At 40.6% G+C, this 27,187-nt stretch overlaps 2 protein-coding genes across 6 annotated transcripts; one reads left to right on the top strand and one right to left on the bottom strand.

Annotated features, from left to right (window-relative positions):
• Positions 1–787: 787 nt before the first annotated feature.
• On the bottom strand, positions 788–20,206 carry FERRY3 (FERRY endosomal RAB5 effector complex subunit 3). Of its 3 annotated transcripts, none has more exons than XM_014260464.2 (14): positions 20,132–20,206; positions 18,678–18,872; positions 18,285–18,430; positions 17,044–17,225; positions 15,780–15,879; positions 15,576–15,697; positions 14,232–14,338; positions 12,536–12,733; positions 11,190–11,318; positions 10,071–10,139; positions 8,352–8,554; positions 3,258–3,315; positions 2,016–2,083; positions 788–1,035 (listed from the first exon to the last, which is right to left on the bottom strand). In XM_014260464.2, the coding sequence occupies exons 2-14, from the start codon at positions 18,853–18,855 to the stop codon at positions 943–945; spliced, it is 1,653 nt and encodes a 550-aa protein (XP_014115939.1). In that variant the 5' UTR covers positions 18,856–18,872; positions 20,132–20,206; the 3' UTR covers positions 788–942. The 3 variants fall into 3 exon arrangements, with proteins under 3 accessions (XP_014115939.1, XP_005531923.3, XP_014115938.2); XM_005531866.3 differs by lacking the exon at positions 20,132–20,206 and adding an exon at positions 19,738–20,053; XM_014260463.2 differs by lacking the exons at positions 2,016–2,083; positions 20,132–20,206 and adding an exon at positions 19,738–20,054.
• Positions 20,207–20,242: 36 nt separating this feature from the next.
• On the top strand, positions 20,243–26,588 carry RAD51AP1 (RAD51 associated protein 1). 3 transcript variants are annotated; one of them, XM_014260466.2, is made up of 9 exons: positions 20,252–20,307; positions 21,052–21,178; positions 22,278–22,327; positions 22,577–22,697; positions 23,350–23,459; positions 23,788–23,862; positions 24,291–24,440; positions 25,071–25,217; positions 26,070–26,588. In XM_014260466.2, the coding sequence occupies exons 2-9, from the start codon at positions 21,144–21,146 to the stop codon at positions 26,198–26,200; spliced, it is 819 nt and encodes a 272-aa protein (XP_014115941.1). In that variant the 5' UTR covers positions 20,252–20,307; positions 21,052–21,143; the 3' UTR covers positions 26,201–26,588. The 3 variants fall into 3 exon arrangements, with proteins under 3 accessions (XP_014115942.1, XP_014115941.1, XP_087911574.1); XM_014260467.2 differs by lacking the exon at positions 21,052–21,178 and having other exon boundaries at positions 20,243–20,307; XM_088055448.1 differs by lacking the exon at positions 20,252–20,307 and having other exon boundaries at positions 21,049–21,178.
• The last annotated feature ends 599 nt before the right edge of the window (positions 26,589–27,187 follow it).

Raw genomic sequence — 27,187 nt, 5'->3', positions numbered from 1 at the left:
GCAGTTCCCAGTGTCCCCTTTATCCCCCATCACTGGGATGCAGAGGTGGTTTGGTTGGGTTTTTTTGGACTGGATTCAAGATTGTCCCAAAAAATTTCATAGCTGCATCTTGAGCTGTCTCCCTGGCATTTCTGATTAGTCATAAAATGTTAATAATTAATAAGCAGCAAATTTTATCTGCATAACAGGGTCCAGAGCGTTTTAGTGTTCACCTTTTAGTTGAACACTAGTTCAACATTTTCAGTGTTCAAGTTTTCCTATGAAGTTGTTCATATTATAAGCTTGTCAATGTGAAGTCTGGAAAAAAAGCAAAACCCAAACATTAAAAAAAAAAAGGAAGAAATACTTCTTTAAAATTTCTAATTTTTGTCACAAGTGTATCTTATTTAGATTTTTTTTAAAAAAACACTTCCACAATCTACAAAATGCAACAGGGTAAATGTTTGATTCAGGTCTTTCATTTTGTAGCAGTAAAACAAGGCACTAATACATTTTATTCTATGGTCACTATGACAAATTCCATTGTTTATTCTAAGGAAACACCTGATGTGTTCCATATTATTTTAAAAGCCACTGAGAAAATTCAGGAAATGTTTGTAGAAGCCAGAAGACCCCATTCCTAGCATAAGCTCTTATTGCTACTACCAATGTATGAGAATTAACCATATATATTTCTGTCAATTTCATACAAGTTATATTGAATGTCTTTCAGATAAAGGTGAGGAATTGATTATCAATCCTGTGCTGAAACAGAGCAAGAGGCAAAAATCAGCTGCTACCAGCCAAGTACAGACAACATTTATCTTTTATTACAACACAATTCTTGAAATTGAAACAAATGCCACTTTGGGGTCATCAGTCCACAGGAAAGAGACATTCTAGTCCAGAATCTCCTTAATCTCATCCTCTGCCAACAGGATACAGGTTAGTGCCCCACAGAAATCAGTGCTTGGAGGTCAGAGTCAGTGTGGAGGATACTCTGAAGATCTGTGGCAGCATGTTACTCAGCTGGTAAAACATCTCCTCAGAAATTGTCTGGAAGAAAAACCCAACACCAGGTAAGCTTTGGCTTTTTGTAGTTTGGAAGAATTAAGTCTCTCTGAACTTTATTTCTTGGTATTTAAGAGAATTGCTGCTGTTCAGAAGACAACAAAAATAATTTTCAAACTGTGTGTTACAATTCTACTGAATCCAGTCAATCTTTTGATTGACCTAAAAATACTGGCTGTGTATTTATGTGACATACCCACATATCCATTTCCAGAAGATTTCTTGTTCCAGGGATTGATTATTTCTGCCAAACATAAGCAGGACAGTGCTGCTTGTTATCTACAGGACTCCTGCTCTCTTGCATTTCAGGACTAGATTCAGCTTAGGAATTTTTGTCTTCCTCCCTGCTCAGCAGCTTTCTACTTTGTCAAGAAATACATGTTACTCCTTTCCTAACATAACTCTACTGCTTTTTAGAACAAACTTTGTTCTGGCCATCTTTGGATATCTTCCTGTTTCTGAAGATCAGCTAGAACTCCAAATTAAATAATTTCAGAGTCTAAGTTAGAACTAACTTCAAATACCTGAAGTAATTAATGTTTTTGTGGAAGCATGACTGAACTTGCTGCACTCCAGCTTCCCATGTTGTTAGACAATATGACTAAAGACAATGTGACTAAAAAACAACTCAAGTTATGTAACGCAAGGTTAGCCCACCAGAGTAATTAACATCAAAAAAGTCTCTCTTTCAAAGGTTTTCACCTTTGAAAATGGCATTCACCATTTGTAAAGGTGAACTTCCCAGTTTGAAATTTTAGCATCCTCTCAGAAAATGCCACTGGGTATTCAAAAATTATAAATCCATTCTTACTCCTTTTTTATAGGAAAGGAAACAAAACCGAATTGATTAATTTAAACTCACTCAAAAGGGGCAGGCAATAGCAGAAAAACCATCACCAGATCTGCTGACATGTGACTTTTTACCAGCAGTCTCCTAGGCTGGATATCACTTTGGTTTCACCTACCTGTGGTACCAGGAATTGTACAGTCCGAGAAATTCCTCCATCCCACGAAGCCATTTCCATCATGAAACCTAAAAAACCAGCATTGACACTGTCTGGATTACCTGTACTCCCCAGCAGTTAAAGCATGAGCAGGCAGTGAGGGAGTTTTCATACACAAGTAGGGTTTGAACTGCCTTAATGAGGGATGTCCTCAACTGCATTTAAATCAGACTTGGGCAATCTGAATGAAACACAGAAAAGTCTTATGAGGAGTTCTGCAGAACAGTTAGTCCTACTGTGCAGCAGAGTGATACACAGCAGAAGTGTGTCAGGAGGTAAATAATGTGTCAGGAGTTCTTTCCATGGCTTCCTTTCACTGAGAAACAGGAGTGACCTCATTGTGGCCTTCCAGTGCCTGAAGGGAACCCACAGGAAAGATGGAGAGACTCTTGATAAGGGCCTGGAGTGACAGGACATGGGGGGAATGGCTTCACACTGACAGAGAACAGGTTTAGATTGGGATATAAGGAAGAAATTGTTCCCTGTGAGGGTGGTGAGGCCCTGAAATGGGTTGCTTAGAGAAGCTGTGGCTGCCCCATACCTGTAAGTGAGCAAGCAGTGGAATGTGTCTCTACCCATGGCAGGGGGTTGGAATCTTTAAGGTGCCTTCTAACCCACACAATGTTATGATTCTATGATGATTCTATAGGGATAAACCTCAGCACTCACTTATTGCTCAAGTGATGAACTACCAAAGGCCACAGGAATCCTCTTACGGCATATAAGGACACTCAGAAAAATAACTGTTTACTAGAAGTGGATGAGGTAGATGACATATCCATTGTGAACTGCTGAAAGTCAATTGCTATAGGAAGAGATTCCTCAAGCAGGTGGTTGAAAGTGACTGGTCCAACTATTTAAGTGCAGCACACAAAAATGCAGAAAGTAAAAACACCACTCGGAAAGACAGAAAACCATGTTGAGTCATGACAGCCTAAACCTGCTGTCAGTGTGAAGCCATTGCCCCTTGTCCTGTCACTCCAGGCCCTTGCCAAGAGTCTCTCTCCATCTTTCCTGTGGGTTCCCTTCAGGCACTGCAAGGCCACAATGAGGTCACCCCAAAGCCTTCTCTTCCCCAGGCTGAACAATCCCAATTGTTCCCTCAGCCTTTCCTCCCAGCAGAGCTGCTCCATCCCTCTGATGCCCTTGGTGTCCCTGCTCTGGCTTGGCTCCCCAGATCCCACTGGAGCTCCACTCCCATACCTTTGACACACTTGAACACGAGCTCTGCCCTCTTCAGGCACCATGGAATGGTCATTTCCTAAAAGGAAGAAATAAAAAGCCTCAATGCCCCACAGATCTAACCAGCAATAATAGCAGGGAAATTATTAAAAGCAATATATTTTTTGCCCTAGTACATGATTTTCAAGCAGCATTTGGGACCTGGTTTTCATAACATTCTAGGAAGGTGTACACACCTTACAAGTGACCATAAAAGCACCACCACTCCTAATTGCTAGGAGAGCCAGTGTCAGAACAATATTATACATTTTTAAGTAGAGATGTTAAACAAAAATGCTGTCAATGTCACTGGAAACTGGGCTGTTGAATTCCCTGGTGGAGCTCCAGAAAACATCTAATATTCAACTGGTAATTGTCAGGTTCATGCATCAGCAAATCAAAGGCAGGCTCCTGACCACATCTTATGTGCATCGTGGAGCACAATGATGACTCTTACCTGTTCTTGGTTTTGTTTAAAGTTTCTTGGCATACCCACAACCTTCAGGAAAACCTCTCTAATACTGGAACTGGAAGAAGCCCTTCTTCCTCAAGATGCATTTATAGTAAAAGCGAGAACAAGCAAAATTAATTTTCATGTGATGAGGGTGTTTCAGATAGCAACAGCCAGAAAATCCGTAACTAAAGTTAAATAGCAAAACATGACATGAAAACCATAGTGGTTTAAGATATGGCTACAACCACTGAGCTAAATAATTTAAGTTTAAAGTTCATGAAATATCTTTTGATTGATTTAGAATTACACCATAATGGTGTAATTCTCTCAGAGACAAAATGACTCACTGCAAACACTTCTCAGAAAGAAGAAAACAGTGTCTGTTTTTGCTGTACTCCTCATCATGAAGATGAGCACTTTCTACTCTGAATACAGGAATATAGATGTGGAAACCAATTTATCATTCTAAGTACCTTATCAAACTTAAGCTTGACATAGTTTTCTATTCACTACAGCCAGTCTCTGTTTTGCAATGTCAAACACACAGTGCAATCTGTTCTTATCAAAAAGCTTTATTTCAGGATTAGAAAAAGACATTTGAGAGGCAAGGTGATCTAAGAATGCCAATTGATAACACAACTGATAAACTAAATGTCTGGCTTCATTAAACAACCACTGAAAGCCAAAGTTTCTCCCTAGGTGGGAGGATGTCCTGCCATCCCCCCAAAATACACTGTATGTTAAAAACAGGGTAAGTTTGAAGTATCTTTTCATAAAGCTTTCATTATGTAAATCACTGCATCCCTATGTGCTGCTTTTAGGGTATACACCACATTAATCAGACAGAACAGTGCTGGACAAGTCTGGGTTTGTACTTTTTTTTGGTGGTTGCTTTTTGACTTTTTAAATTTTAAGCATTCTGGAAGCAACACTTGGTGTTTATTATAACTTGTCTGCCCATGTGTGCTTTGTGTCACAAGTAAGGTTTATTGTTGATTTTGGTTACTGCTTTGGCTTAGTAAAAAACAAGTGACTGGGAAGTTCTCTCTCAGGAGCACCTTGAGCAATCAGTGATGGGAACTGAGCCATACAAGGACTGATCAACACAGCAGGATATGACACCATTCCTTGGACTATTTTAGAGGAACAGAGAGGTTAGATTTTTTGGGCACTCAGGGAAATAACAGAACGTTGCTCCATGCAAACCACAAGATCTGAAAATGACATAGTAATGATACAATTCTAATCTAGCTTTTCAAATGTAAGTTCTCATGAATTCACACCATGTTAACAATTTTCTCTGATGTGGAAATGATGGCGGATCAGCTAAGAACCAATTCAAATACAGAGAAGGACGTAAGAAAGCAAAAAAGCAAATAGCCAACCTCCTAGAGGGAGTTTTGGGTAATAGCATTCAAGAAAGTTAAAAAAAACTCCCACCTGGAACTTTGGGTGTTTTTCACTAGCAGAGATACTTCAACCCTTTTTAGGATGCAATTGTTTAGTCAAATTAAGATTTCTTCTACCCATTTAGAAAAAAAGGGGAGGGAGGGGAGACTAGCTTCACTGATTAGAAAGATATGCTGCAATCCTTTTGATTTTATTTTCATTTAATTTGTGACAGGCTTACTACATGGGGCTGCTTAGGGCTTAGGCCTTTGCAGAACCATGTCATAATCAGGTAATTAAGACAGTAAAGTTCACATACATCACGTGGGAAAAATATTTCAAACCAAATTTCAATGGGTAATTTCAGTAAGAATTAGCAAGGTCTTTAACTCACAGTGCATCTGTGCAAATCCTAAACATTGGATGAGCAGATATAAATTTAAAGGCAGGAAACTCAGATGAGAAACATTTGAGGTCAATACACCCATCAGTAACCTCTCTATGGACATAAAATATGTTCATAAATATTTGTTACCCAGCTTACACTCTTTTCATCTCTATTTTTTATAAAAACAATTTTTTCTTAAGTTATGGTAATAAAAATAACTGGACTGAGATCACTGAAGACTCACATTTTTGTCACTGTTGCTGTGTGGACAACAACAATGTTGAAACTACCAAGGGAGAGTGCCAGCTCTGGCATTTTTAGCAATGCCATGCTGTTAGAGCCATTTCATTCCCCAGTTTACAGCAGATTCCAGAGATCACACAGTAACACCTCACTTGTCCTGAAATCAAACTTGCCTGCTTTTGCCCTTCTCAGGTATCAAATCCAGTTTCTTTGCTTCATTTAACTTAATGATCAGACCAGAGAAATCTGTTTTGGTTGTTCTTGCCATATAAAACAAAGGAAAACAGAATTCTTGATTTTTTTTTTCTCATCATAGAAATAATAATGCAATCTAATGTCTTCATTGATATCAATACAGTCAAACTGACAAAGAGTGGGTTTAGATTGGATATGAGGAAGAAATTGTTCCCTGTGAGGGTGGTGAGGCCCTGGCACAGGTTGCCCAGAGAAGCTCTGGCTGCTCCATCCTTGGAAATATTCCAGGAAAGGCTGGATGGGGCTCTGAGCAAGCTGGAATAGTGGAAGGTGTCCCTGCCCATGGCAGGTGATGGGACAGGATGAGCTTTATGTGTCCCTTCCAACCCAAAGCAGTCTGTAATACTGTGATTACTTTTGTGAGGTTATAAACACTCTTCCATCTGCATTAGGAGAAAACCTTTGGGAAAAGCACAGAGAACACTGCTAATGAATGCCTGTCTCAGGAAGCATGGAAACATCTCTGCAGCTGGGCTCCTGGTTAACCACCTCACAAAAATGTTCTTCTGTAGGTGGTAAATGCAGAGTCAGAACTGTGGCTGCCAAAGGCACAGAGTTCAGGGTAACTTTCAGAAATCTGTCATTATTCACTTCTCCCTCAACAAGGAGTTACAGATTTGTGTGTTTCAAATCAGGTCAGCCAGCTGCCAAGCACTGTAATAAGCAAGCTGCTAATGCAAGTCACACAAAGCAGCTGTGCCTAAACACACACTTATCATCCAGCTCACCTTCTGCTTATTCTGCAAAGACTTGCAGCTTACTGGAAAAGGTAAATTGTTCTACCAGGACTTTTTAAGAATCCAGCACTAGACAAGAAGATAATTCTTCAGTTTCACACATCTCAAGGCATGTTGAACACCTGGTCAAGTGCTTTATTTGTAGTAAACAGATGTGCAAAAAGAAGCTAAAACTAACCAGGTTTAAAGGAAACAAGAACCAGAAGAATATAATCAGGTGGCACCCTGATTAAGAAAAAGGTCAATATATTCAACAAGTTTCTGGAACACAGTAACTGGGTCCCATGAGTGACCCAGGCTGCTGTCCTGCATGTTGGTTACTTGCATTTGTATTTGCATTGCTCAAAAAGAGGTCCCAGTACAAGAGATGAAAAATTTGAGAAATAATCTCATCTGTTCCTAAAAGTCTGCTTTTATGTATGGAAATACATCATTTAGAGGCTTTATTATTGGGTGTTTTTACCTTTATAATTGCTTGCTTTTCATGATAATAGACCCTGATCCTGCAAAAATGGATCACTTCTACTCTGTGTTCCAGTCAAATTCTGTTATAAAACCAGTCACTGTTAAAGGTAATCCACTGGTGAGCATTTATCTTCCTGTGAGTCAGCCACTTTCCATGAAGGAAAGGCAATACTGAATTTACAAGTGAAAAATCAAAGGGTTATTTAAAAACAAAAAACCTCAAACAGACTGTAATTATTACTGATATCCTTGCAGGAATGACAGAATTACCTTCTTTTTCTCATTTCTTTAGGTTTACAGACCTTCCAGCTCTTCAGAATATGAGGCATATGGCTGTACTCCCTGCCCATTGCTTCTTTCCCTGCCTTCCCACCCCTTCTCTGTGATCCAGGTGTGACAGAGAGAAGAGGCTGCCAATTGTTTTAAATTTCTGTGCACTGAGGAATGTTACAACTGATTGAGAGACAAGCCCTACATCAGAGTCCCACTACAGAAGAAAATACAAAACTCAGCACACTAAGGAAGAACACAAAGAGCATCAGCAATATGCTGCCTCTTGCCCAGCCAGTATTTGAGGGGACTTAAGAGAGGAAACGGACAGAAATTAGGCATTGAAGGAGGAGACAGTTCAAAGTGAAGGTGAAATTTGGTTGCTCCTGTGTAGGGCTGAAGTGGTAGGAGATTTACAGAAGGTAAAGGTGACGCTTAGATTTACAGAACTCTAAGCCAAGCTTTGCCAGTGCTGTTGCTCCCAAAACTTAATGTTTTACAGCTAACGATAATTAAAAGTGGGGATCAAGTATCACTACTGCATCAGCAACTCTGAAGGCAGAGTTTCTAAGCAAGAGCTTCCAGCTGTGTAGCCCCATCTTTTATTAATACTTGTACAACTGCAGTGAGCTGGATCCAGGAATTGTCCAAAAGGAGGGGTGGGAGTAAAAACTTCAAGTGATTCAGCTGGCTGAGATGTTTTTAATTGGTCCAGCTCCTTAATTTGGGTCACCATGTAGATACAAGTGCCATGTGGTATGGCCGAAGCCTGTGAGTAAGAAAAACCATCCCATTTGGCCTTAATCAGCATGAAACACATCCTTTGCAAAAAATCCAAGGATATAAAATCAGCCTAAATGTTTCCATTTACTTACTTCTGACATTTCATGCACCAGCAGGAGGGGAATGCTGATGGTGGTGATGTCGTGTGTGCAGCAGACCTTGAGGATGTTCCTGAGCCCCATGATGGCCGGGTCCCGAGCGGTCACGTTCACAGACCTGACGTTGTCATCCACGCACAGGTGAAAGGCAACGTGGATTTCTGACAGGTTTGAGTGCCGTGTGATGTAGAACTCTCCTGCACAATAAGGCAAATGAGGAAGGCAAGAAATCATGGTAGTGATCTGCACTGAAATCCAATTGTTTGGCAATGTAAGAAAGATAAAAGGCAAATACAAGTATACAGAGATGAGGAGAGCAGAGATGAGAACAAACACAGGAGATCTAAAGTCTCTTGGACTGTCACTGTTTTTCATCCATCCCACACTCCATCTCTCCACTGCTTTGATGGGTTCCACTGGCATCATGGCCACATGTGTGTAATAAACCATAACAGTGCCAGTACAGGATATGATCTCTATATAGCACGAAACAGAAAAACAAACCCAGAGGAGGTAAAATACTCAAAATACACAATGCAAGCACGGAATTGCAGACAGATGTGGGAGGCGGAAAGGCCAAAAAAAGGATGGGTTCAAATAAAGGATGCACAGAGCCTGTGGAAAAAGATAGTGGGTTATGTAACAACTGAGATATGGCACTGGAACACAAAGGGATCAGTGACCATTAGAATTTAAAATAATTCAGAGTACTGAGAAGGTGAGTTACAGAGTTGCTTGAAAAAATTAACCAAGACATCTTGTTGAGTGTCTTTTTAGACTTGATATTCATTTAGCAAAGGTGAGAGGCAGTGAAATCCAGGTCTTTCTATCATTCCTTTGCACTGGAGATCTAAAGTCTACAGTCAAGGGAAGAGCAGGTGTGCAATGCCCCTACTGTTTCAGTCAACGAATAAATTTCAGTCAACAAATTCTGTCACACCTATTCCCACTGGCCACTGAAGTTAAGATCCTTTCTTTGAACTGGAACAGCTGCAGAATGGGTCTGTACTCCTTCTGGATGACTGCCAAGGAGGCAGGAATCCCCAGCAGTGACCATCTACGAGCAGTAACAGACAGGCCACTGCTGCAAGACACACCTGGATTTATGTGGTCCAAGTTGATTTCTAATCCACTCCCACTAACAATATTTAAGACAGTCATGAAATCAATTTTAATAAGCCCTCACTCAACCATGGGTTGTATGGACTTAATTTCTCCCCCTTCCAACTGCATATTAATCTTCAAATTTCACAGCAGCTTTCCTTACTAAACATCACAATGTACATAGAAGATACTTTCCCTGAGAGAGGGACTTCTCAAAGCTAAAAAGTCCACCCAAAAATGCTTTTATGTACCACAGCAGTGATATACATAGAGCCATTTTCAAAAATAAAATTAGCTGCTAGTACTGTAGTTTCACCTTTTCCCCAAGATGATCTGAGATTTTTTTTTTCACCCTCAAATTCCAAAAGGAAATTTTAGGCAAAGAGAAGTGATTTGCCCCATGCCATATGATGGAGTGGCAAAGCTGGGAATAGAAACCAGATGTCCTGACACCCAGTTCTCTGCCTCAGCCACAGAAACATCCTTCTCCTCTGATTGAGGTCAGCTTGGGTTCAGTTTATAATTTATATTCTGACTTTAGAGCTAAAAATATGGATGTATGAAACACAATTTGCTTCAGGAACAGGGGGTCAATGCCACACAACTCACCCGGCAAAATGTTTGACTGGTTTCGTTCGATATTCTTTAATTTATCTTCATTCCCACTGATTTTGTTTTCTGTATATCAACACAAGGAACAAGTATTAATCATATCCTCTATTAATTACACTTGGGCATAAAAAGGTTCATGTACTGATATTTGGCTTGAATTTTGCACTGAACTTACCATAAAATCCCCAAAATGCAAGGGGGATCGGTAGAAGTGTTTTTGCTGTCTTCAACACACCCCAAACTGAATCCTACCTCAAATTACTGCCCTTCTTACATACCATTCTCTGCTATTTCTTCGTTTGGACAAAAACAAGCACGATATTCTCAGACATAAAATGAAACTTTGGAAATTGCCCCCACAGCCACACAGTATCTTGCTCTTACTTTTTTAATAATGTAATAAATTAAAATGAATTTGTTCCAAAGAGATTTACATATATCAGTGGCAAAAAACCAGCTTTCACCATTTCCCTTGAGATGCAGCAATATGCAGGAACTTGTTTTTCTGGGTACTCATATTTGTTCATACTCCTGATGCATTTAAATGACGTAAGTAGCTCTTTGCAGGGAAAACAAAGTTTCAAGATGTACAACTGCACTGCCTAAACACCATGTGGTCAGAGCATTGCCCAGCCATTTGCAAACACAACTGGCAAGGAAAACCATTCCCAAAGCTTTGGTCAGCACTAAAAAGCTAAATACACGTTTAGGCAATTTGCTATTTGGTTTCCAGCATTCAATTTAAAGGAAGGGGGAAAAGTCGTAAACTCCTTTTCTGCAATTGTTAAAGATTTAAATGTAAACGGCAATAAAAAGTTAAAGACAGATAAAGTTTGTGCTGCTACAGGCAGTTTAGGAAAGCAGAATGGCCTGATGTACTTCCCATGCTGTTAAAATGTGATTTTTATATGTTGATTTCTTTTAAAGGAGCAGCAAAGACACCACCCGAACATCACATTCTCTCTGTGAATTTCATGCAGAGTTTCTTGATGAATGCAAACATTCCATTTAACAGATGAAATAACTGCAGAAGAGTGGCATCAACTCTGCCCTGCCCACAAACATCCAGCTGACCACTGTTCTATTTCAAGGAAGGTAATTTTGGTTGTCACTGACCGTGGTGTCTTTTTGTCTTGCTGCTACGCTGTGCTCTGGCCTTAAGTACAACCTTCTGGACAATTTCAAGTTGTTCTTGGATTCCAGGAAAATGGAAATCCGTGCATTCTTGGCAAATGGTTGCGAAATCTAGGAAAAAAATAAGATTGAAATGCATGTCCTGAGGTTGTGTTCAGTAACATTATGTAATTCTACTCTACCGATCAAGTAAATCCAGCTATAAAGGCAAACTCTCCAAAAGCAGATAAAGCCCTACGGGACTCCTCTTCCAAAATTTATTTTATTTTCTTGAGGATTATATTTGACAGACTGTGACATGGTCCCATACTTTCCCCTCTACTGTGGCTGCAGGATCTAGTTGGTGGCTAGAAGATGCAATTTTGTGTTTAACAGCATTATTTAAATGTCTGCCTTCTCTCATCACATAAAATTTAGCATAAAACCAGATCTTCTCCTTTTGTTATTCATTTAAATATTTAAACAGTTGAAAAAGTACCTGCAAGATAAGTACAAGTACAGAATAATACTATTTCAATTAAACATATTGGAAACCATCAACAGCACAAATTCAACTGCAGTTTTTCCCGGTACATTTCCCTCTCCTTGCTACAAGCCTGATTCCAACTGTTTCCAGGAAATATCAACCAACCACAGTACATTTTTTTTTATGGCATGCAAGAATAATGACAAGTAATAGTCAAAAAAAACCCCAACATTGCAAGTGTGAGTATTTTGGTATTAAACTTCAAGATGGAGGTGGGAAAGTCAAACAGGAATAAACAGAATTTTCATCGGTTAACCTTGATAGAAAACACCATCACAGTGCCCACTTACTCAAAAGACGTGCACTTAAAATGGCAATTAATCAAACTTTCCAGGAGTAGGGAAGTCATATTCCTATTGCTTATTTTTAATGGAATTCAGAGTATCAAAAGCACACGGTATTTTTATATACTTACTATAACTTTAAAATCTAGACATATTTCTTATTCATTTTTGCAAATAGGTATAGGTTTCAGTGTGATAATCTGGTATTAAAGAGTTAGAAACTCCTATAATAAATTTGTCTAAATGAGTATTCAGGGGTCCTCTTCAATATTGTTTGCTACACAGACACAAAATGTAGGGAAGAGTTGAGAGATAACAGCACAACACTATCCCCCATCCTCACTGATAATATATTTTTGCATTTGTTACCCTTTTGCAATACCATATCCAAAGCATGAGTGCCTCCACTGAATTTTAACTGGACGTATTTTTTTTGTGAGAGAAAACAGCAAGATTTTATTCTAATTTATTATTTTATTCATTTTCCCTGACATGATACCTCCCATTAGAAGGCTCACCTCTTTTGATTCCGCTGTATGAGCTGATCCTGTTATCCACCAGTAACACCAGGCCACAGAGGGAAGTTGAGTAGAGGGACATTGCAGTCTGAAGCCTATGCAGCTTCACCCCACTGCGGTGATTGCGCTTGTGTTTGCAGAAATCCAACATATCAGCTCTCAGCAGCCTCAGGTTGTGCATGGTCTTCAGCTGAGCTCCTGCACAGAGCACACGTGGCTTAATCCCAGTGGAAGACTAAACTCAGGACTGGGATTGAAATGCAAGGGCACAAAGTGCTTCCCTAAAGGTCTGTAAGGGTGTAACACCCAGAGGAAGTTCCTAGCCACACATTCAGTTTTACAGACACATCAGCAATTTGAAAAGTAGCAATAAAAACGCGGTGTTTTCACAAAGTGATGCTTGTCCATGCCTGAAATGAGTCTTGTTCCCGTTGCAGAATCACAGAATTATTAAGGCTGGAAAAGACTTCCAAAATCAAGTTCAACCTGTGCCCAATCCCCATCTTGTCACCAGTCCAGAGCATTCCTTGGACCTCTCCAGGGATGGGGACTCCAAACCTCCCTGGGCAGCCCCTTCCAACCCTTTCTGTGAAGAAATTCTTCCTGAGGAATATTGCAGGGCTAGGGATCAAATATTGATGTGTGGTGATATATCCTTCTCCACCCTCCCCAGAACCACTCCACAAGCTCAGGAACTCCTGCTAAGCCTTAGCATTTGTGCAATGAGCTGAGGAATCTGAGGAATACTGAGGAATCCCTTGGCCATCCCAGGAACTGCTGCACGGCTGAAGTGGGAGCTGCATGGAGGGGAAGGGATCATCAGTCAGATCCTGACAGCCTGGAAACATCCCCTACCTGACCCATGGCCCGAGGGTTTTGGAGTTTTAGAAACTCCAGCAGTTCAACCTGAGGATGAACATTTTCCAAATGACTCAAGGCAACCATCTAATGACCCTATGGACAGTGGTCCTAAGAGATGTCCTTGGAGCTTTCCTGTGCCACAGCAGGCTGCACCAGCATCTCCCTCTGACAGAGATGCCTCTCAGAGCTTGCAAACTCCCAAGCTTGTGATACTGGGAGGATTGTTGCTGCCTGCTCATCTCTGCCTAAATCATTTCAGATCTGGTTAAAATCCAATTTTCCTCTGTGTTTTATCTACCTAGAGTGAACATTGCCTTTGAATTTTTCTGCCCTTTTCCAAATTTGTATCAAACCTGCTTTGGCTAATGCCTTTGCTGGTAATTTTTTAAGTAACCTAAACCACTCCTGCACAACATAACACGGTCAAAACAGCACAAGAAGACTCTACTGCACAAACAAAAAATACAAATTGCAAGTATCTATTCTGCTTTCAACTGATCAATGAAGAAAATTTCATGAACACATTTTTCTACCAAATGTAAGAAAAGTTGAAGCATCATTTTTAGGCAACATGTTTTGCTGTTGCTGTGCTTTTTCATATGAGTCACCCAATCAAAATGGATAGAAATTTGTTTCCAGAATGGTTACCATTAAGATTTCCACCTATTTCAGATATTGCTTGATACCGTTTATGCTGTTCTCTTACACATGTAAAGAACAAACACAAAACAATTCCAAACTATGGATTATACACACTGAGAGTTAAATACTGTAAATAATACATGCCTTGGATACATTACTTATTATCAGCTGTTATTTGGTTTACTCCACTTACCTAAGTGAATAGTAAAGCTTTCTTCTAATAGCCTTTGCTCTTCATAGATTCTTCCATTTCCTTCCACAGATTCCCTCAGCTGGCTCGGCTGAACTTTAATTTCATCACTGAAATAATGAGAAAAGTACCAAAAAGTTAATCCTAACTTTTATTCAAGACCAACAACTTTGGGAAAGTTATCCCAAGTTTTCTCAGCTGATCTGTGGAAAACAGGAGACCAAACCTATGAGCACGAGCTCCACTTGTGAGGTTCCACCTTTACCTTCCTGGCAGCAGGAAGAAGAAACTCCACCGTTAGATTTACATTACTTGGCCCATTTGTAAAGCATTCCAAGACTGAGGAATAAAAACAACTCACAACACCTAGTTATAATATAGTAAGAATGTAGGAATAAAAAGAAAACAAAAATAATTCTCCTCAGCCTATTTATAGCAGCCAAAACCTTATTTATGAAGTCATTAGATAAGCATTTATTTTCTTCTTCCCACACAAAATGGGAGATTAAAAACCACCTTATCAAATGTTCCACAGTGTTCAAACTACCAGGAAACATTTCAGGTATCAGTTTTACTTTTCTTCCCTAAATTCAACTGTCTGGTTGATACAGCAAATACTGTTCCTAATACATGAAAGAACACCAGCATTTCTCCAAATTGTTTCAGCATTAGTGAGAAGTTTACCTGTTTTCAAAGTACCTCACCTCCAAAAATCTTATAAACTTGCAAGCAATTCTACTGATTTCAACTGCCAAGTAGCAATGTACTAGTGATAAAGAATAAGGATCCAAACCAATTTACAAATTCTAATTTCCCTGCCATTTCCTCAAACAGAGGAAAGCTTCTCATTCAGCTCTCTCCACAAGCATTCACACTTAAAAAAATTCAATTTTTTAGCCATCCGGTGACATACACATAGAAAAAGAAAAGAGGCTTGTTAATTCAAACCATTGTTACCATTTTTCAGAGTACCATTATTTTCCTGAACATACTTAGGTGGTAACAGAAATAGAAAGCCTTGTGAAACAGTGTTAAAGACAGACATAGGAAAGAAAGGAAAAATAGGAGGAAATTCCACTCATGTCAAGCTGTACTTCAGTGCACTACGACACCTTCTGGTACACAGAGGTTGTAACATCACACAATGAAGAAACTCCTAAAATTATACATATTTGGTGTATATATGATGGTCTATTTGCCTTTGATATGCTTTGATTATCCAGTGTAAATTATTTATAGATATTATCATAGTAAATAGGACTAAAGTATCATATTTAAAAGATTATGTAAATTCAAATTCTTTGAACTATTTCAGATGGAATTAAGCATCACAGAGGAATTAAATACCTGACTGAGCTGTTGTTGGGATTCTTTAGGTCCTGATGAAGCTTTATCACCCACTCCTGATATTCCTGCTTCTGGATAGCAGTAGTCTGTTTTAATTCATTGGTCCATTTGTTCTCCAGATCCTGACAGAAGAGGAGTGATAATTTGAGTGGTGTGGGTGGTCTTTATAAGGTGATGTGCACATGCATGACATATTTTATTTACCTGCTGGGACTCAAAATGCTGAGCTGCTAAGGAATTCACATCCTGGTCAGTCAGTGACTTCCCAAGCTCCTGCATCACCTTATCCATTTCAGCTCCTTGCCTGAAAGAGAAGAAAACACAGATTTCAGAAGACTGATAGCAGAACACCCTTTGCTGTGATACAACAACAAACTTGGTTGTTTGTTACTGACAGAATGAACAGTCACAGATTTAGCAACAAAAATCCACCAAACAAACTGAAGGTAAAAGTCAGGGATTCAAGTCAGGTCCTGTGTTTAACCAGAACACCACTTACCCTCATTTGGGACAGTCTCAACTGCCACCAACACAGGGATGTGATAAATAGATAAATGTGATAGAGATGTAAATTCCAGCAGAGTCTATACACAACTACATCGCACCTGAGCTCTACAACAATACTGCTCTTGCTTCTTTATGCATGCTTGAGAAGAGGAAATGAGCAGCAAAAAGATTTGCTAACACCTTACTGGCAAAATTGACCCCCCAAACTAGAAATATGTACAATTCAGTCCAGAAGAAACCATAGTATGAACTGATTAGGCACTGTCTAACTTAAGCTTAAACACACACAGCTCAAGAGGAATACTGCCATCCAGAATGCTAAACCAGAGCTACTGAAATTACTCAGACACAGAAAGAAAAATCCACATTCAGCATGTTCCCTCTTGTGGATAAAAGAGCCACCTGCAGCTATGCAAGCTTATTCCAGAACTTGGGACTCAAACTCAACACTTCCTGGAAATTAAAACTTATATTCTCCTCAGTCACTGAAAATAATAGAAGGCCACCAAAGTAATATAAGGTAGGTGACCCTAATGACATCATAGAATTACGGAACTGTTTGGGCTGGAGAGGACATGAATGTTCATTTCATTCCAACCCATGAGAATTCCCTGCCATGGGCCAGGACACCTTCCACCGGACCAGATTGCTCAGAGCCCCATCCAAACTGGCCTTGGACACTTCTAGGGATGAGGCAGCCACCTGTGGCCAGGCAACCTGTGCCAGGGCCTCACCACACCCTGAGTATAGCATTTTTTCCTAATATCCAACCTAAATTTCCACTTCAAGCCATTCCCCCTTGCTGAATCTCTACATACTCTTGTGCCAGCCAAGTGTTGCATGACTTTGGGTTTACACAAATACAAGCTACACACGTTGTTCTATGAGTTTACACACCCAGTGGCAGGCATCCCTATTTAATAAGAGAGAAGAAAACCTAAATAATAAGAAAAAGTAATACCTTTCACGTAGTTTTTTCAGTTCCACGTCCCTTTCACTTATTAATTCTGAGATGCTAACAAAATAATTGTGTTCCAGGTTTAACAGCATTTCAGAAGCTGGAGAATGGATCAGATCATGATAAACATCTGCAAAATCTTCATCCCAGCTGGTTTCTTCAGGTTTGGCATGTTCTAACGTTGTCTAAAGAAAATGTAGGAGATTTTAAAGGATAAGATACCTCTTAGGACATAATGGTGGGGTAAAACCATGGGGTCCACACACAGCCTTTACCATACATAAAGCATCTTCCCTCATTTAAGCTTTCTGCATTCTACTTTAGCTTTCAATTTTCTCCTTTCCCATTTTTCCTCTTTCAAAGCAACTAAAGTCAGAATCATTAAGGCTTGGACTACAATGAGGAATTACCAATTTTCACACAACACCAGCTTGGAAAGAACAGCAATATCCACAATAATATTTGCACCTGATGAATTTTAAATAAGGCCCAAAACATCAGCTGTGCAAACAAAAATGCTTTGCTAGTAAGGATAACTAACCTCTGATGTCACTAAGAATTTGATCAACAACACTGATTTAAGAAAAGCTATTTTTATTGAACAAAGAATGGCCCAAGAACACAAATTTTGAAAGCTTTTTATGGAATTTTTCACATTTTTCTGTATTTCATGAGAAGCAAATTCATTCCTATAAATTTTTCCTCAAATACTGCAGGTTTGTCATTCTTTTTTTCTCTTCACTAGGACTCCTCCAGCTCTTTTGCACTCCACTATTTTTAAGATCCCATGTGAAACTGGAGACAATATTCCAACTAAAGACTTATCTTTCATAAATAATGGGAAATAGTCATATGAACTGAAAAGTCTCTCTCAACTGTACACTTTCTCCTTCCAGCCTTAATTGCTGTTACTGATATTTAGGATAGGATTAGTATAGGATTCATTACCTCTTGCTTTAATTCTAAGCCACTACAAGCCTTATGCCTATTTTTTGTTTGAGTATCAACTATTAAATGAACAAACTGTTTGCCTTTCCATTTTCTATCTTACTCTATTAAACTCAAGAAAAACCTAAGAACTTCGAGGATGAAGACTCGATGCTTACTTTCAGATAAAAAGAAAAAAACTGCAAGAATTGCAGTGAATTTTAGTGTAATATTTCAACCTCACAATTGTGATTGCACACACACACATATTCTCACAAAGCAAGCCTTGAATATTAAGTTTCCAGCCTTAATCTTACCTCTTTATAAGCTTTAGCCCAAGTTTCTGCCAGCTGATTGATGTCTACTTTTCCCGATTTCACTGCTTCCAGAGCCACTTCAGCTTCTCTGTCATAATCTTTTATAGTTTCCTCTTCTACAAATTTACTGAGAGAATCCTTCAGGTCTATTACAACAAGAAGAAAATGGTCCATCAACAGAACACATCAGTAATCACCCAGGAAACCTGTAAGTAAAGTTTTTCACCTTTTTCTTGATAGCACTTGCTAGCACTGACAGTAATTTTCTCTGATGTTTTGCTGTTTAAAAACCAATTTTGTAAACACCGTTCCAGTGTTTTGGTTTGTTAAAGCAAGCTGTAAGACACTTGTGGACAAGGATACATGAGATCAATTTAAGAAATCAATTCATACCATTTTCTATAAAGCATGGCAGGTTGTGCAGAACCATCAGACGTCCATGCAAATGACTGATATTCTCTTGCACAGGGAATTTGAGAGGCACTGTAAGCACCAAATGTTCATTTCCAGCACTGAATTTGTACACATAGTCTCTCTCTCTAGTTAAAGTCTTTCCTTTATTGGGCTTCATCCTCTTGAGTTTATTTCCTGCAGTAGAAATGCAAGTAACAAGAATTATATTTTTGTAAACTCAGAAGTAAAAAATGGTAACGAAAAGCCATGGCTTTGCTAATAATTAACAGTCAAAATTACTTAACCTCTGAAAATTCTCATAGATAATCAGATAATTAGATATTAGATAATATCTATTATCTAATAGATATTATCTAATATAACCTATAGAATTATATATCTATATGTCTAATATATGTATATCTATATCTGACTTCCAAATACATGCATCTGGAACTGAAGCATAAATTCTAGTTTCCAAAATATCAAATGCTTCTAAAAAGTATATGAGTGTGTCAATATATAAATTTGGGTAATTGCTCTTAAAAATTACAGCATAGATCTCCTGACTTAAAAGCAGAACCAGGGCAGATGGGAATGCTGATCAACAGAAAATTAACTGAAACGCCCTGACCTCTGTCATGGATGCCTCAAAAGCTGAAATCCTGCAGAGTGCATAGAGATTTTATTTCCTCCTTTCTGCAGGTGCAAGGCCTGGGGAGTGGGGGAGCAGGTGTCTGCAACGATTTTTAGATAGAGCTGATTTTGTCTTTCTGTACCCTGTATTAAAAATAAGTCAATAGAGATGCAAAGGGGCTATGTACAGTGTGAAAATACAGGCTGGTATAACTGTGCTGGTATTTTTGCCCTCCTTAAAATGCTCATTCTCATCCCTCTGTTTTGAATATCACCCGCAAAGCTGGACACATTGCTTCAGCCGAAGCTTCCCCAGTACTAAAAGCCACGCCCCGAGGAGAAGAAAAAACAACAAAAGTAAAAAATTCTACAGCAGAATTCAAGGGCTTAGAGTTTGGGTGGGTTTCTCTGTGAACAAACGTACGTGCTAGACACAAAGGAAACAGGTCCGTTTCAAAGACAAACATCTCAGGACAACCATTATCGATGCTAGGCGGTGTCCCGGCCTCTCTGGGAGTGGGATTCAAAGGGAAATCCTGGGGAACACAAGCCCGACCACGCTCTTTCTGCTGCTCCCCGATGCAGCGAGGAGGTGGGGAGGAAGCTGATGGAGAGGGAGCGGGGGACAAACCCCCTGTTCCAAAGAGGACCTCCTGCTCCTGAAATCGCAGGCTCAAAGCCGGCAGGACACACGGCCTGCGGGACCCCATCCGCCCCCTCCCCGCCGCGGGGAGCTCCCGCTGTCCGCATTCCCTCCGCTGGAAGCGGAAGCGCCCGCGGGCACCGGGAGCCTCCCGGCCCGGCCCGGCCCGGCTCACCTGTCTCCAGGCGGGCAGCCGCGGGTTAAGCGGGCCGCGGGGAAGGGGGAGCCGGGATGTTCCGCCTACCCCGTCCCGTCATCGCAGCTGCGCGTCCGCAGCGGCACTTTCGGCGCTGCTCCTGGGGCCGCAGGACGCGCGGCGGCGGCGGCGGGAATGGCGCGGCCGGCCAGGAGGTGCGTGTGCGGGGCTGGGGGACGAGGGGCTCCCCCGATCCCCTCGGGGCCTCTGGGACATTCCAGGGTGGCCCCTTTCTCTTCCAGCAGAGCGGTCGTGATCAGTGACAGGGCCGTGTTGGAGGCCCGGCATTAGTGGTGTTCCCCGGGATTCTGTCGTAGAATGGTTTGGGTTGGAAGGGACCTTAAAACCCATCCAGTTCCAACCCCCTGCCATGGGCAGGGACACCTTCCACTATCCCAGCTTGCTCAGAGCCCCATCCAACCTGGCCTTGGACACTGCCAGGGATGGGACAGTGACAGCTTCTCTGGGCAACCTGGGCCAGGGCCTCAGCACCCTCAAGGGAACAATGTTTTCTTCATATCCAATCTAAACCTGCTCTCTGTCAGTGTGAAGCCATTGCCCCTTGTCCTGTCACTCCAGGCCCTTGCCAAGAGTCTCTCTCCATCTTTCCTGTGGGTTCCCTTCAGGCACTGCAAGGCCACAATGAGGTCACCCCAAAGCCTTCTCTTCCCCAGGCTGAACAATCCCAATTGTTCCCTCAGCCTTTCCTCCCAGCAGAGCTGCTCCATCCCTCTGATGCCCTTGGTGTCCCTGCTCTGGCCTGGCTCCAGCAGCTCCCTGTCCTTCCTGTGCAGGGCCCAAGGCTGGATGCAGCCCTGCAGGAGGGATAATATTGGGCCCCGTGTTCTTTAAATTGCTCATCTATGATTTGGATGAAGGGGTTGATGTCTCCTCAGCAGCTCACAGATGACACAAAAATGGGAGGAGTGGCTGATACCACGGAGTGCTGTGCAGCTCTTCAAAGGGACCTGGACCTGGACAGGTTGCAGTGATGGGCAGAGAAGAAGTGTCTAAAATTCAACAAAGGCAAGTGCAGTATTCTGCACATGGGAAGGAATAGCCCCATGCACCAGCACAGGCTGGGGGTGACCTGCTGGCCAGCAGCTCTGCTGAGAAGGACCTGGGGGTCCTGGTGGACAGCAGGCTGTCCATGAGCCAGCAGTGCCCAGGGGGACAAGAAGGGCAATGATGGCCTGGGCTGCAATGGGAAGAGCAGTGTCAGCAGATCAGGGAATGATCCTGCCCCTCTGCCCAGCCCTGCCAGGCACATCTGGAGAGCTGTGTCCAGCCCTGGGCTCCTCAGCACAGGAGGGACAGGGAGCTCCTGGAGCAGGTCCAGCAGAGGCTGCAGAGATGATTTAGGGCCTGGAGCATCTCTGACAGGGAAAAGCTGAGGGAGCTGGGGCTGTCCAGCCTCGAGAGGAGCCCCAGCTGAGAGGGGCCCTCAGCCCTGGGTGTCCCTGTGAGCAGGGAGGGCTCAGAGCAGGGCCCAGGCTCTGCTCCGGGGGGCCCAGCAATGGCACCAGAGGAACGGGCAGGGACTGATCCCAGGAAGTTCCGCCTGGACATGAGGCAGAACTTCTGTGCTGGGCAGTGACTGAGCCCTGAACAGATTGTCCAGAGAGGGTGGAGAGTCTTTTAAAAAAAAAACAACAAGCTATTCCTAATAAGCCATTGTGTACAGTTGCATTGGTTATAGGTTTATCTTTGCTCTCTGTGCCTAGGGACAGGACCCAGGGAACAGCTGGAGCTTTGCCAGGGGAGGGTTAAGTTGGATATCAGGAAAAGAGGAAAAGGTTCTTGCCCCAGGGGGTGGTGGAGCACTGGAACAGGGAATGGGCATGGCCCCAAGGCTCCCAGAGCTCCAGGAGTGTTGGGACAGCACTCTCTGGGATGCCCAGGGTAGGACTGGTGGGGTGTCCTGAACAGGGCCAGGAGCTGGACTGGATGATCTTTGTGAGCCCCTTCCAACTCATGGATAATCCATGATTCTGAGATTCTGTCCACCTGAGCACATACTGCTTTTTTTTCCTGTAAAACATGATTTATCCAAAAGTGTTACCAAATCAAGATGGTCGGTTGGAAAGGATTAATAGTGTATATTTTATATTTTTTTTGGCCACAGGAACAAGAAAGTTGTTGATTATTCTCAGTTTGGGGATTTGGAAGATGATGGTAAGTGGGATGTTCTCGTACATCAAGAATTTGAAACCATTGCCTCTTACATAAAAGCACATGTAAAAGAGGCTATGTTGAATTTTCCTTTTAAATACGTTTAAGGATTGTGCATTTAGAATTGTGTTCTTTTAAAGTAGGATTAGTTTCCAGAAAAGGTTATCTCAATATATTTTCAGCATGCAATGAAAATTATGAAGTTTAAGAATATAGAAAAACTCATGAGAGCTTGTTGCTGTTTTCCAACAGATGAAGACTTTGCACCTTCAAGCAAAAAATCTAGAACACAGCTCAAGGAGTCAAAGAAGGAGAAAAAAGAGAAGCCAAAAAAGCCCAGAGAAGTGACTCCATCACAGACACTTAATAAGAGGTAAGAAATGTTGTGGTCAACTCTGTGTAAAACTGGATTTCGATAAGAATATTTGGGTTTAGTTTCTTTCTCCCTAGAGTTTTAAGGAACTGAGAACAAACAGCTAATACATGACCATAATAAAGATTTTGAGTCTTATTGATGCACATTCATATAACTAAAAATTCTGAGTTTCTTAGGGGCTCCTAAGCCAGAGAAATATAAAGACAAGTTTCATTCCTTCTAAAAGAACATATGTAAAGGAGGAGAAAAAGTCAATGTAAATGAAAAAGAGAAATCTAATTTTTATTAGTAGAGTTGTGTTTAATTACATTCTGGTGTGGAATTTCAAGCAAAAGCAATAATTTATTTTTTTTCCTGCAGTAATGCCTGTTAATAGTTCATATATATAGATATATATATCTATATATATGCACACATATACTGTTTTGCAGTCATAATGCTTTAAAGTATAGAGTGCTTTAAAAATTAGTGTGTTTTGTCTAAGTAATTTCAAAATATAATATTTGTAACAGAATATGCTATAAATATGTATTGAAATATTAATCTCTTCACAAGTATCTAAATTTTAAACAGCTCACTGAGCCAGAAATAGTTCTGTATCATTCATATAATTGCTTTATTGTTTAACATGTTGGCATTTTTTCCACAGGTTATCCTTGGATGACAAACTTTATAAAAGAGATTTGGAAGTTGCCTTAGCCTTATCTGTGAAAGAAAAATCTACAAATCCCCAGGAGGTGAAAAATTCAGAAGAACAAGGTTACTTTACAGTTCCATGCAACACTCTTTATTTATATGCAGTGAATTTGAACATGGCAATTTATTTTACGCTGAAATAGATTGAAAATTGTATTTTATTTCAAGATGTCATGACAAGAGAGGGTTTCTAGGTGTTGCTTCTTTTCTTATGTTCTTGGGGTTTTTTTCTATGAGAGAAGTAACTCTTCTATAAGATCTTCCAAATATATGCTTGGATTAGAGACAGATAAAAATTTCAGCTATTTTAATTTCTTCATATTTTTACTTTTTTTAATGTTTTTTTGTATAGTAATATTTTATATTTTTTTTTTCCTGGGTCTTAAAACAGGTAAGACTATTGAATCAGAAAATACACAGGCGAGATCCCCTTTTTCCAACTGCAGTGTAGACAGTGAACTTTTAGGTAAGTTGTTTTTACACTCCTTTCACAAAAAGCATTTAAGTAGCTTATCTCTTCTTTGTTTCCATTGGTTTCTTTTTTTTTTTTATTGGTGTGGAATAAAGAGTCTTTATCTTAAATATATTTAAGGTTGAAGGAGGTGTCAATTCTTTCATTGAAAATTTGGTCCCAGTCTTAAAATAAGCAAACCTGTGGATTGGTGAATTTTTGATCTTCTTTTTGTTAGCCTGATTATGGATAAATGTTAATAAATTTGACAATGAGAAAATAAAATGAGAAGCACATGAAAACCAGTGTCAGTGATATGTTTCTGAATAGTATAGCTTCATATCACCAAAATGAATTCTGGGGACTCAAATACCAACTTATTTTAGAGGAAGAGAACAGATTTACTGTGAATTTGAGCTGATTGAACACTTTCTGTTTTGTAGGTCTCAATCAGGTTATGGATGGTGACACACCTGACAGTGATGGGAGGCAAAGGATAGCAGCAGACAAAGTTCCAGTACGTCACAAGTCATTGGTAGTTGACAGTGATGACAGAGCCCATGATCTTGACTCTGAGCCAGAGTCTGTACCCAGTAAGTTCTTCTCCACCAAAACCCTCTCCTCAGATGTGCTTTGGTTGTGGATTTAGTTTGGATTTTTAGTGAAATTCAGGCTGCTTTGACTACATTTTCACTTACTCCCCCCCTTAATGAAGCATTATCCCCTTATACTTGTGACATCTCATTTGCACTTTCACACTAAATTTACACACTGGATCTTATTCACTTCCAAACCAGCAAAATGTCACTTCTTCTCTGCATTTGTATGTCAGGAGAAATTCCTTCTGCCCTCCTTGCCCAGGGAAGTTTCATCTCTTTAAAGATCCTCTAGATTTTTCTAGTTTTCTGGGGTTTGTGTCAAAACAGTGACTCTGGAGTATTATCAGTGTTGGAGCTTTCACTGTTGGCTTTGTTTAAGCTTATTTTAAAAAGCAAGTACCCTCCCTTCTTTTCTTCCTGTGACTGTCATCTTTTGGAAGAGCAAGCTGCATCCATGTCTCTGTTACTCCCTAACAGGTAAGGTGTCTGTGTAAATATTTACTGCTTCAGGATGGAACAGTCTAGTACATCCTCATTATTTCTGCTGTGCAGTGGTCTGTCATCTGAAGTGATGATTTCTCTTCTAAAGAGCATCTTTCTAAAGCAATTTTTTTTCCATCCCAGCATCACCTATAGTTTCTCCTTCCTGGATAACAGAACAGAACTCTGAGCCAAGGCAGAAGGTGATGTCCAGTCCCTCAGAAGCAGCTGGGAGACCTCTACATGCATCAAGTCCTGTCACAGACAAAAAGCCTAAATGGACACCACCAGGTATGGGTGCAGCTATAGACACAGGCATGAGTTGACTTAAGCTTTTAGCAATCTCTCCTAAAAGCAAACAAAAAATAAACTATTCCTGGAAAATGCCTACCCTTAATGTATATTTTATAGAGATTTTTCTTTGGACAGATTTAAAACAAAAAAGAGAGAAAGGAAGAAAAGCTGTATCTATGCTTCTTTTACAGCATTATCATTAACTCCTTTATCTGCCTGAGGCTTATAGAGTGTTTTCCAAACTGTGGATCAGACCTTAATCAAAAGATCCTTTCATGTCTATTTAACTCTTATTTAGAGCTTTCTTTATCTCTGGTATGAGCTACATTATTTTCTGTTCTAAACAAAAACAAAAAATTAAAAATGTTGGAGTATTTTAGCTGCTCTAATAAAGCAAATGCTTAAAAGTTTTATTTTCTCAAGGTGTTTGAGCATCCTGCTGCTGACATCTGATTCTTTGATTTTTCTTTATATTTACTCTTATTTTCTGTACATCATTCTTTCTGTTTGGCTCCTTTCTGTCAAGTCCTCCTTTCCCCATGGGAGTTGGGCTCAGTGTTTCTCTGTGGTGTGCCTGAAAGTGCCCAGGACACTGGGAACAGTTTCCCAGTGTAGCTGCAGTGTGTGGCTGGGTAATTAACCTGTGCACCATTCCTGCTGCATTGGCTCCCAGAGGGAGGAATCCCTGGTGAGTGATTTCCATGTGCCTCTGTAGTTTGGACCTTTTTGCACTCTCTTCAGAATGCTTCTTTTGTTCTGCTAGGGAAAGTATTACAAGACAACAGTCATATGATATTATTTCCCCTTTTAACTTCTAATACCTTATTTCTGTTTTAAAATCATCTCCAGCTCCATCAGGAAGCAGTAATGTGAAATGTGTTCCTGTTAAGTCACCTACTCACTGCCTTAGACTTGGCCTCTCCAGACTGGCAAGAGTCAAACCTCTCCATCCCAGTGCTACCAGCACAAATGGCCAGTGAAAAAGTGCCACACAGAGGAAAAGACTGTGGAAAGGGTTTTGCCGATAAACAGAGGGTGGGCAGCATCCTGGAATCACCCATTTTGGAGGACGTGTTAACAGATGTGTCTGATGTTAGGATGAGTTTTTATTCTGCAAATTACTAGGTATCTTTAAGTGCTACTGAATAATAACATTATTTAATCAAAGTGATTAATCTGGGCCACCAGCTTTTTGATATATTATATTCAGAGATGTTGGTTTGTGATAATCTTAATTCTTTAATACCTAAACTCCTGGCATTAGCATAGTCTAGACAACACTATGGCAGCATGAATGATGGGCAAATGTTTTTTAGAATTTTGTATTTTTAAAAAAAAGTGTAAAATAAAATACTTTATAATATCTAACTGTATTCCTTGAATTTATTAATTTTGAAGGTCACTTTAAATGTTGGTTGCAGTCTGGCAAATATTTTTGCCTGTGTGTGCTCTTACTGGAAGTCAGCAGCATTAGTCAGGCTCAGACAATGAAGAACTTCCTTGGAGCTCCTGGGGCTTCACTGAGGAGCATGATACCATGATAAGGTAGGGAGTTTTGTAAAGCAGTGAAGTGATTGTTACTGATTAATGAAACTGAGCTTTTACTAATCCACAGTGTCAGTAATTTCCTATCTAAGCCTATTGATTACAATGGATGGCAGCAGGTCCATTTCTCCCTGTATTACTTGTGACTGAAGGAATGGCATTGACAAGGAATATCACAGAACCATGGTATGGTTGGGGTTGGAAGGGACCTTAAAGATTGTCCAGTTCCAACCCCCCCACCATGGGCAGGGACGCCTTCCACTGTCCCAGCTTGCTCAGAGCCCCATCTGCCTTGGACATTGCCAGGGTTGGGGCAGCCACAGCTTCTCTAGGCAACCTGTGCCAGGGCCTCACCACCCTCACAGGATCCAATCTCAACCTGCTCTCTGTCAGTGTGAAGCCATTGCCCCTTGTCCTGTCAC

Source organism: Pseudopodoces humilis, chromosome 5, assembly GCF_049639895.1.
Source record: "Pseudopodoces humilis isolate 2021_Gansu_Grassland_sample_001 chromosome 5, ASM4963989v1, whole genome shotgun sequence".
Classification (NCBI taxonomy): domain Eukaryota; kingdom Metazoa; phylum Chordata; class Aves; order Passeriformes; family Paridae; genus Pseudopodoces; species Pseudopodoces humilis.
Note: the sequence above shows the minus strand (reverse complement) of the source record. Positions and strands in the feature narration are given on the sequence as shown.

Bases quoted from the DNA above. Each gene is read 5' to 3' on its own strand.
- RAD51AP1 (XM_014260466.2), top strand. From the start codon at position 21,144: ATGGGCAGAGAAGAAGTGTCTAAAATTCAACAAAG. The intron at 21,179-22,277 runs GCAAGTGCAGTA...TTTTGGCCACAG, and splicing joins GTGTCTAAAATTCAACAAAG to GAACAAGAAAGTTGTTGATT. The intron at 22,328-22,576 runs GTAAGTGGGATG...GTTTTCCAACAG, and splicing joins TGGGGATTTGGAAGATGATG to ATGAAGACTTTGCACCTTCA.
- FERRY3 (XM_005531866.3), bottom strand. From the start codon at position 20,023: ATGGGGTCCCGCAGGCCGTGTGTCCTGCCGGCTTTGAGCCTGCGATTT. The intron at 18,431-18,677 runs GTATGAATTGAT...TTGTTGTAATAG, and splicing joins GCCATGCTTTATAGAAAATG to ACCTGAAGGATTCTCTCAGT. The intron at 1,036-2,015 runs GTAGGTGAAACC...TTTTTCTTCCAG, and splicing joins TACAATTCCTGGTACCACAG to ACAATTTCTGAGGAGATGTT.